This window comes from Nuphar pumila, chromosome 14, assembly GCF_984573655.1.
Source record: "Nuphar pumila chromosome 14, dmNupPumi1.hap1.1, whole genome shotgun sequence".
NCBI classification, from domain to species: domain Eukaryota; kingdom Viridiplantae; phylum Streptophyta; class Magnoliopsida; order Nymphaeales; family Nymphaeaceae; genus Nuphar; species Nuphar pumila.
The window spans coordinates 8,758,760-8,770,268 of NC_143262.1; the positions used below are offsets into that span (position 1 = coordinate 8,758,760).

Consider the following 11,509-nt stretch of genomic DNA (forward strand, 5'->3'; position numbering starts at 1 on the left):
ACCCAAAGCCTTAGACCAGACCATTTATTTCAAAGTGGTGGGGTGGGCCCATTTGAGACAAATGCCATTGCCAAAGGCCACGTTTCTTAATCTTATCATGGTGCATGTGCCAACCATATCTTTAGGTTAATTGGTCTCTTAAGAAGGGTGGGCCTAGTTGAGCCTTGTGCATATTAGACTGTTACTGGGCCTGGACCTAGGTCGATCTGCATGTCAAGTAGGAATGTCAATCAATCGAATGTTTATCCGTTATCTGACCAAGTTCGATTCTGTTTAGTTGCATTTAGTAAGCCAAAGCCAATATCTGACTATAGTGCAGATATGGTTTTTAGTTTTTGCTACTGAATCCAACAAATATTTCAATTTGATGGATATCCTAATCAGTTTACATGTAAAAAAAAACAGATCTGGTTTGAGCTTTTTACTATTCGAATCGGAATCCGTTTAGCACACATCCAATTAATCGGATATGGTATTGGCTACATCAATCCAAATCCAAATAATTTACATCCCTAATGTCTAGTTATACTGAGATAGGTCCAGTCCCTGATCTGGGTCAGGATTGCGCTGACTCATCGCGCTAACTAGATCAGGTACACTTCAAAATGGATCAGACCCATCGATATCCGAACCAGAAGGTTTATGTGGGAGAAATCTATTGGACTGTTTGTGTTGGTTTCGGATTGTACCCGAATCCGATTTTTTGAATTTTTGTATGGTCAAAAGTGAAGAAAACGTCCATGTCAATGTCAACGGTCCAGTCTTCCCTTTCCCTCCCCCGCGTAGTCTCTCTCTCTCTCTCTCTGTGTTATTTCTTCTGCTTCTTCTTCCTTTCAATTCCCAAACTTGACTGTAATTGTGTCATTTGCATTCTTTTGAGTACATATTCAGGATTTGGGGGTGTGAGGTTCAGGGTTTAGGCATCTGCAATTGCATATTTGCATCCTTGGGTGCACATATTCTTGATTTGGGGTTGTTGGTTATAGGGTTTTGGGGTTTGGTGGTTTGAGAGAGAGAGAGAGATGGTAGACATGGTGTATGAGAAATCATGGAAGGAGTTCCTGAGCAGGATGCTCCCACCTGGTGCTCTCCTGCCCGACTATGACCATCTAGACTACTCCATAGCCGTCGAATACCAAGGCCCCCCTCTTGCCTGTAACCTCCCTCAGGTCCAGCCCGTCGATCTTCGATCGGTTAGCGTTACGCTTCCCGTGTCGCTCAAGGATGCTTCCACGCCTCTCCCTGTAATGGAGCCCATTCCCCTGCGTTTCTCTCGGTTCGATCGGACTAACCACGGCTGTGAATCGATAAGTTCAGCGACGGGAGATTCTGGTAGGGCGATCGCTCCGACCGGAACAGAAGGTCGCGATTCCGGTGCCCTGAATTCTTTTCTGCTCTCTTCTCTAATTGATTCTGATTCTGATCGATCTAGCAATGGCTCGGAATCGGTCAATAGAGAATCAAATGATTCAGATGCGGAAACCCCACAATTTGAATCAGAAGAACTCGAGCCTGAAGCGTCGAATTCTCCTACTTTACCTGTCTCTGGTTTTGAAGTCTCTACCAATGGCTGCAAGTCAACAGTCTCAGAAACGGAGGACTCAGATGGAGCAACTGCTCTAGCCGAATCGGAGAATCATGGCATGGAGTGTTCGATTGATGTTCCTGCAGGTAGTCCTTCGATTTCGAGGTTTGTGGGGTCTAGTAATGTCTGTGAGTCAAGCTTAGAACCAGAGGATTCTGATAGGATGTCTTCTGTATCAGAATCAGAAGATTGTGCCGTTTCAATGTCAAATGTTGCTGGATCATCTTCTTTGCATGTTTCTAGATTAAATTGTTCTAGTAACGACTCTAACTCGATAGAACTACAAAAGAAAGATCCCCATGAAACCTCTCTGTCTGAATCAAACGATCATGATATCAGCAATTCAAACCATGTTGCACCATTTAGCTTGCCAGCTTCTAGATTAGATCAGTCTGGTGAGGGCCAAGAGTCATCAGAGATAGAAACAGATGAGTCACATAGGGCAGCCTTCTTGCACAATTCTAGTAACGGAAATGAATCGCCTTTGAGATCCAAAATGCCTCGTTCTGTTACATCATCATCGTCCCCAATGGACGAGGACGAGAGTTCCTCGTCGTCTTTGTGTTTGGCTGCTGCATCCACATCTTGCCCGAACACACCTAGTAGAATGAAGCAGACACCCAATGAAAGGAGGCGAATGATGCCGGTGACATTCGATACCATGGACGCATCTGAAGATGATGCTTCAGACTGTTCTCGACCACAATTTGCTGATTCACCCTCACATACATCACCTCATGGTGGTTCTGATCACGGTGGTGTTTCAAATAAGGCAAGAAAGAGACACATCTGTGGCAGGTGCGAGAGAAGAAATCTGTTCAAGGGAATGGAATCATGCTTGGTCTGTGGGACTAAGTACTGCGGTAACTGTGTATTTAAGGTGATGGGTTCAATGCCTGAAGGAAGGAAGTGCATCCCATGCATTGGGGAACCCATTCATGAATCGAAGAGGTCACGGCTTGGTCGGTGTTCGAGAGTGCTTCGTAAGCATTGCTGTCCTTTGGAGATCAAGCAGATCATGAAGACGGAGATCGAGTGTCCTTTAAATCAACTACAGTCAGAGCAGATCATTGTGAATGAGAAGCCACTTAGACAGGAAGAATTGGCTGACTTACTAGGGTGCCCCATGCCCCCACGCAGGTTGAAGCCTGGGAGGTACTGGTATGACAAGGACTCGGGATACTGGGGAAAGGTGAATATCTCTTTTTCTCATGCTTGGAAAGTTGACTTCCGTTCCTTTATTTTGATGCTGCAATTATAACTTGTTCACGGATGTGTCTGGTATGAATAACAGGAGGGTGGAAAGCCTGATATGATCATAAGTTCTAAATTGGCTATAGGGGGAAAGCTCCAGGAGAAGGCAAGCAACGGCAACACAAAGGTGTACTTTAATGGCCGTGAAATAACAAAAGAAGAACTAAAATTGCTCAAGGTAAGATTAATGGATTCTCTTTGTTGAATCATGGACTAATTTTTTCAGTAAATCTTTTCTTGTAGCTCTGCTTTTGCTGCTAAGTTATGTTACCTAAGTACATATATGGGTGTCACGGGCAAAGTAAGGCTTAAAAACTCTTGCACATGGCTACATGTATGTTGGTGTATGTTATGTGCGTGTGTGTATGTGTGTGTGTGTGTGTGTGTGTGTGTGAGAGAGAGAGAGAGAGAGAGAGAGAGAGAGAGAGGTTTCAAGGTACAAATTTAACATTAAACTATTAAGAGAGTGCACACTGAATTAAGTAATTTGATAAATTAGACAAAAACTGAAAAATACTAGCATTTTATTTATAATACTTTCTTTAACAATTCAAATAAAACCATGAAAATACATGGTCAATATGAAGTTACTTAGATGTTTGTAAGTGTAGACAAAATTAATCATAAAATGTAGGTTTAAATCAAAAAATAAAAAGTGTGAAGGTATATTTACAAAGAAGACTTGAACACTAATTGAGCTAAAAACTAGCTTCCAAAAGTGTTAATCTTGCTAGTGTTCAGGTAACGTAGCTTCTATAGCCTTTTAAAATTAGCACCTTTACTCTAAATGAATACAAATAGGATCATTTTTTGAAAAAAAAATCTTTAGTCAATATATATTATGATCAGTCTAGATATTTTTGTTATTATTTATTCTGTTATATGTACTCGATTGTTTGTGGAAGAAAAAAATGGAAATGGATAGAAAGGAGAACATTTTGAAATATTCATAATCAAAATTCTCTAACATAATGGAAAACCAATCTAAACACCAATTCTAAGTAAATTTGTTTTTTGAGAATACAAATGATTCATATCCTTACACCCATCTATACCTTTAATTGGTGCTTCACTTGCTGCACACAAAAGACCAAAGTAGAATTTTCCATGCCCATGCTTATACAGTATATGATAGAATAGATATCATGGATAAGCAGATACAGTAAAATTCCTTCATTTGTATCTTACTAAGAAATACTGCAATTTATTACGAAGGAAAATGTACTACCATTATGTGCTACCCTGTATAGGACTTCATTTGTATCATCTAATAAGTGGCAGAAACTATTTATCTCATCTTGCATTTACTTGTTAAGGAACTATTTTATAGTAGTTACTGATCTTCAATTTTGATATGCTTAATCTTACTTGATAAAGTTTATGCTTACTACGCTTCTACATTTATGCTGTTGCTTGAGATTTTATGGTTTTTGTTTAATAATTTAATCAATTTTTTTCATGTCTTCCGTGTGGTCATTCTTCAAAGAACTTAAAGAAAAACTTGGGGAATATATTAAGTGCCCTGAGAGCTTGAGGGAGATACTGAATGTTTTTTTGAACTACAGTGGGCCAAGATACAGTGCTCTCCGAATACCAACTTTTGGGTATCTGATGATGGCTCTATTGTAGAAGAAGGACAGAAACATGCTAAAGGCAAAATCTGGGAGAAGGTAAACATCTTCTTTTGGTCAATTCAAGTTCCACCAGGAGTCCACCATGTGGACAATTCTTGGTTTAGAAATTTGATTCTTTTGAAGAGCTAAAAGTAGGATCTTCACCATGCAGGCAACAACTCGTATTTTGTGTTCTTTATTGTCATTGCCATTACCCCATGGGAGTGGTAATAGAACAACTAAAGGTGCATATATGCCAGAGTATTTAGAACAAAGGAAAACTCAGAAACTTCTATTACTTGGATCTCAAGGCTCAGGAACTAGCACCATCTTGAAGCAGGTGTGTCTTCATTATTGATCTACAGATGATTATTTTCAATGGATGAAATGCTTCTTGTACTAGTGATCTATGGTCCCACTGGACAAGGATTAAATATTTTCTGGCATAAAATGGTACACGGGTTTCTGTTGCAAAGAGGGAGAGTTGATGACTTCCCTTTTTCTCCTCTTTGTTACTAATCCATATATCATTAATGCAGCAACTATTTTACGTTTTCTATTATTTTGCATGCACTTGATTGCATTCTAGTGGACTTGTTTCCATCTAGGCTATCAAAATAAATGATATGGTTCAATCATATTTGCATATATGACATGTTCCAACATGCCAGACCTACTCATCATGGTAGTGCTATTAACTCTTTCAATCTCCAGTCTTGGGTTATCTTCCATTTTTTACTCTTTAGATCAACCACTGCTGAGCTGGCTGACTTTCACATAGAGATTACCTTGATGTTTATAGCAGAGGACTGCATGATAGTATGGTGTTGAAAATCAAATATATAGAATGGTCCATTAATTGACTCTTTCATCTAGCAGGCAATCTAGCTTCAACATTTTACACGTGAACAATGCATTTCAAGACACATGATCTCTCCTATGTATCTTTTATCTTGGAATGACTGCTATTTTGCATATCCCTCACATTGTAATTTTGATTGTACAGGCAAAGAATATATATGGAAAGTTCTCTCAAGATGAGTTAGGGGATTTGAAGTTCCTGATTCAGAGAAACATCTACAAGTACCTTGGTATTTTGCTTGATGCACGAGAGCGTTTTGAGGAAGAAATTTTCAGTGAGACTCAAATGACATTACATGATAAAGATCCTGAATTAGGTAGATATGCTTTTTGTATTTGTGTGCATTTCTATATCAGTGTGTCCATGTGCCTGTCGATATTAACATGCATAGATCACATTATAACCACCCTAAACAATGACATTGAACTCTATTCAGGGGAAGACGAGAGCATACAGAGTTCTTGTATATATTCATTAAACGCTAGACTGAAGCATTTTTCTGACTGGCTTCTGGAAACCATTGCTATGGGAAATTTTGATGCCTACTTTCCTGCTTCTAGTCGTGAATATGCCTCACTTTTGGTCGATGTCTGGAATGATCCTGCAATTCAGGAGACATATAAGCGAAAGGCTGAACTATATTCTCTTCCAGATGTTGCTAAGTATTTCCTAGACAAGGTATGATTTTATTCCTTGCACTTGTGCTCATTTATAGCTCACACTCTAACAAGGATATAGTAGTGTGGTCTTTAGTTGTCCCTCTAGTAGTTTTTTAATTTGCTTTAAGTACTTGTTGAGTACTCGACATGAATATTGTTCCTATTGAATCAATGATTCTTTTAGTTAATTTTTGGCAAGCACATGCATTGGTTACAGCTTGCATGATCTTTTCATGACTTCTCAATTCTTTTTCATAATCTCTCTCATTTCTTTTAATGAAGCCTGTCGCTTTTTATGCCACTACAAGTTTTAATTTTATTTCTTCCAGGTAATAGTAGCTTATTCTTTTCTTTGCTATCTTTTTTCAGGCTATGGAGATATCAAGCAATGGCTATGAACCTTCAGTGGAGGATATCTTGAATGCTGAGGGATTGTCTCTCAGTGATGGTCTTGCCTTTGTGGATTTCTTCTTAGATGATCGGAGTCAAATTTCAATGTCACTCGATCAGAGCTCAGAATCGCCCCCACCCCTCACAAAGTAAGTCTCATTGCCTGTTTGTGCTTCGGAGATATGAGAAAATGTAGGCACCAACCTTTTCATTTGTCTCCTACAATTCCCAGATACCAACTTATCAGACTAAGTGCCAACGGGTTGAGTGAAGGCTGCAAATGGCTAGAAATGTTTGAAGGCATGCGTGCTGTGATATTTTGCATTTCACTGAGTGACTATGACCAAGTGGTGGCGGTAGGGAACTCATCTCCTCTGCAGAACAAGATGATGCTAAACAAAGAATTGTTCGAGTTCATGGTTAGGCACTCTTCTTTTGTGGACATCCCATTTGTGCTCATCCTCAATAAGTATGATGCCTTTGAGGAGAAGATCAACGGGGTCCCACTGACAGTGTGTGAGTGGTTTAAGGACTTCAGTCCAGTGAGGTCGAAATATGGTAACGGCTCACTTGCACACCAAGCATATTTTTACATAGCCATGAAGTTCAAGAGACTGTATGCTGAATACAGTGACCGCAAACTGTTTCTGTGGCAAGGCAATGCCAGGCAAAGGGGTAACATTGATGAAGCTTTCAAATTCATCAAGGAAGTTCTGAGATGGAATGATGAAAATGATAACAATTGCTATGCAATTCAAGAGGATTCTCAGTATAGCACAGAGGCAAATTCGATGCCATGTGTTACACAAGATAAACAAGGAAATGGGAAAGGAGTGGGAAACTGCTGTACGGGAAAAAATATTCCCATGCACTTCCAAACAAAAGAAACATTTTGATATATTTTGTAAAATTTCACCAGTTGTACGTATGAAAAAGTTCTCCACTTGGGGAGACCTGAACGACTCTTTGCAGTTGCAAATAATGACCATTCATCAGTATCGTCAGGATGATTCTAGTAATGACGTTAGAGAGAGAGAGAGTTAGAGAGAGAGAGAGTTTAACTTTTCCTTTGTTGGCTTTAGTTTACGCCTGTGGCCATTCCAAAGTGACGAGTCGTTGCCGGTCGTTTTCATTTTAAAGCACCCGTCCATTGCTCCACACATGGACCATCAAGAGATGAACTCGCCAACCTTCTCCTTCCTCCTTCCCACTGTCTCGTTACTTGAAGGTATTTGGTCCGTTGTGCCCATCACAAATTTAGTATCAAGAAGCAAAATCCCAATACTCGTGCATCTTTAGACCGCACAAACAAACATGCCAAGATTCATTATTTACAAATAATACTTTAGACCAATAAATTTAACATAATAAGCCAACTTGAATTTCAAATTGCTTCAAATTCAGAATATCAGTATAAAGTGAACTGTGCTAAACCTGTACACACACTCCAATATACAAATACAGGTGTCGTTGAACTTCTTGATATATATGCACTGTGCACATTCGCATCATATACTTGTTTGTACCCAAGGTTCCACTGCCATTCATTAACTACCCTCAACCGTCCAACTGACCTCCCCAAAAGACAATAGACGGCAGCCACCAAACCTCCAAAAGCTAACCGGTGCCAGTCATTAGTATATTTTGTTGGCGTTCTTAAACCTGGAATGTAAAAACACGAATACATACGGTAGACGCCATAGATGAAAAGAGTATTGGTGTAGGTGCACGGTGTTCTCCTCAACCTATTGATGCCCACGATGAGCCCAGGCCATCAAGTCGATGGTGAGCAGGACCCTGAACCCAAATGAGAGAAAGAAAACACTTTGGTTGCTTTCATCAAGCAACCATGCCTAAATTTATTGCAGGAGAGTGGAGGGTTACATACATGACATTCATGTATGTGAACCCTTCACATGTTATATTGAATGTGAACTCTTCACATTCACGTAACCCCCTCCCTACTATCTCCTCACTAATGTCTTCATTCGTGTTTAGTGTCAAACCGGGTGACTCAAGGTTGGACCCGATCCGAAATGTCCAACATTCTCCACCTTGACCCATTGACACGGAAAGACACAAAATTGAGGTTCTTTATCGTTCTTGATCCAATTTTCATGTGGGTTCACATGGTATCTGGTATCATAAGAATAAACCATATGAGTTATGGAGATGAACACATCTTTATGAAATGTCATATTTCTATGTACTACAATATAATTCATTTTTAGTGCTTTAGTATGTTAAAATTACCTTTATGAATAGGTTAGTCTCTAACCCATTCTATTGGTCATTTAATATTATTATTTTGATATTTTCTCTACTCAAATGAGAGATCCTTTATGTAAAATCAACAATACAGAAAGTCATAGAGAATCAATTTAGTTTTATAAATATGATCGCATATAACCATAACGTATTGTCACACGAAAGAATCAAGCAGACCCATCCCCTTTACATGTTGAGAATGTAATCTCGGTGCTAGCCCTTTAGTAAGGAGATTCATAGTCATTTTCTTCGTACTGATTGTATTAATACACACTAGATGATTCTCAATCATTTCTTTAACAACAAAGTACTTTAACTCCATGTGTCGACATGAGGTTGAGCTCTTGTTGTTATTCGAGAAAGACAATAACTTCATTGTCACAAAAGATCTTTAGTGATCTCTCAATAGAATCCATAATCCCATGACCCATAATGAAGTTTCTTATCTAAATGGTCTGAGATGAAGTCTCGTATAGAGTAATAAATTTTGCCTTTATGGTATGAACAACAGTTGTAGACTATTTTTTGCTTCTCCATGAGACGACACAAACCTGTCAGTAGGAAGATGTATCCAATAATTGATTTTATACTATCAAAACATCCTCTTAAGTCCACATCAGAGTATCCAATGACCTCTAGGTGGTCAACCTTTCTGTAGGTTAATATATAGTCATTCATTCCTTATAAATAATGCATGACCTTCTTCGTTGCCTTCTAGTGTGCAATGCCTAGATTAGACTGATATCTACTAAGCATTCCTATAGCAAATGCAATATCTGATCGTGTGCAGGTCTGCACGTACTACAAACTCTCAACCATTGAAGCATATGAGATAATTACCATATGAGCCTTTTTATTATCATCCTGAGGATAGTCCTTTAGGCTCAATTTATTCTCTTTCACTATGGATGTCAATCTATGAGAATAATTTTTCATCTCATATTTTTAAAGAACCTTAAGGATATAAGATTTCTAAGAGAGGTCAAAGACACCCTTAGTTCTATCATGACATATCTCAATTCCAAAGACATATGCAACCTAACTCATGTCCTTCATGTCAAAATGAGAGAAAAAAAATCTTTTGACTCATGTAGTATGCTCAAATCATTAGTTGTAAGAAGAATATCATCAACATATAAAACCAAAATTATGAACTTACTCCCACTAGTCTTAAGGTATATGTACTGATTAACAATGTTTTCAGTGAATCTAAAGTTCAAAATTACCTGATTGTACTTTTTATACCACTGGCGGAAGGCTTATTTAAGCTCATAAATTGATTTCTTTAATTTGCAAACTAAATGATTCGAGTGATCTATACTGAAACCAGGAGATTTTTGCATATATGCTTCCTCTTCTAGATCCCCATCCAGAAAAGCAATTTTTATATCCATTTGATGTAGTTCTAAATCAAAATGAGTTACGAGGGTCATGATTATCCTCAATTATTCTTTAGTTGAGACAAGAGAAAAAGTCTCATTATAATCAATGCCCTTCGTTTATGTGAAACCCTTTGTAATGAACTTAGCCTTGTACCACTCCACTTGCCTTTTGGAGTTTATCATGGTCTTAAAGACCCACTTACAACCAATACGTCTTACTCTATTAGGTTAAGATATATGATCTCATACTTGGTTCTTTGCCATAGAATTGGCCTCTCTTTTAGTTGTTCAGACTGGCCTAAGACATAAAGCCCATTACTAAGCTGATGAGAAGGGAATCTTGAACCCATCAACCTTGTTTAAAGAATTGGACCAACCAAAGATGCCAACAAAGTTGCTCAACTTGTTCCAATCCCAAGTGTTGTCTGTCACCTCCAATCAAATAATTAAGCACAGGTCAAAGGTGAGTGTCCCATTTCTTTTCTACTGGCATCTTCTTTTAGCATGAGAGTTGCACTAGATGTGGTATTCAAGCATGCTGCTACAAATGAACAAAGAAAAAAACACATTGCTGAGAATTTATAGAATCCTGAACAAAAGCTGCAAATGCACAATCAACATTAGTCAAACAAATTGGCATAAAAAGGTAGATGCACATGACAATGATCACTGATCAAACAAGCCCAACCCATGAGTAATCTCAGAAATAAAGTACTAATAACAATAAAATATAAACTGCTTATGACAACCTTCTACATGCTTGCATCAAAAACACATAAATTGCACGGGATCACAAATGCAAGACGATTCTACACAAAGGTAGGTAATTGTATTTCAAATTCACACAGGGTGTAATAGTAGATGTGTATACCAACCCATAAAGCATGTTCGTACCCAATGGTATAATACTGAATTGTCTCTAATTATATGATCTCCTAGTTTCACCAATTAATGTCAATTTCTTGTGAATTGAGGAGACAAAACAACTATAAGTATTATCGTTTCTACTAAAATGGAATGATAATGACCCAATTATGCTTATCTCAGAAGAGATAAATAATAAAGGGTCTCAATTTTTACCTTTTCAACATGAGTTTCGTTTGAGTAATTATAAGGTCTTTTCATTTCATTTCTTGTTGTATCAGGTTCTTTCATTATTAACAGTTCTAGTAACATCCTCATGTTAGAGGGATTTAATTTTTTAGATTGTAAAGAAATAAAATTATTCACTATGGGTTACATCGACCTAGATTTGATTATTAGGATTGACAAACTTTTTGCTCTTACAGAGCAGAGTACGATCAAATAAAAGGCTACCTTTGAGAAGTGTGAGCACTCGAATATACTTAGCATGTTGATTTTGCAATCTCGAGTGACTAAGAACATTCGAGGCAACATCCCTCACTGCAGAACACTAAAAGAATTTTGGGAACCATTAAGGCTTAGTTCGCCAATTCTAATAAGGCTAGGGCCAATACACTGATGTCCAAGTTTGT

The 11,509-nt window shown here is 38.2% G+C and overlaps 1 protein-coding gene across 1 annotated transcript; it reads left to right on the forward strand.

Moving 5' to 3' along the window:
- The first annotated feature begins 892 nt into the window (after positions 1-892).
- Positions 893-7,370, forward strand: LOC149816274 (extra-large guanine nucleotide-binding protein 3-like). Its single transcript, XM_089986809.1, has 8 exons — positions 893-2,777; positions 2,880-3,017; positions 4,405-4,509; positions 4,625-4,792; positions 5,459-5,630; positions 5,751-5,992; positions 6,343-6,512; positions 6,596-7,370. Exons 1-8 carry the CDS (start codon positions 1,023-1,025, stop codon positions 7,257-7,259), a joined length of 3,414 nt encoding a protein of 1,137 aa, XP_089842935.1. The 5' UTR covers positions 893-1,022; the 3' UTR covers positions 7,260-7,370.
- Positions 7,371-11,509: the final 4,139 nt, after the last annotated feature.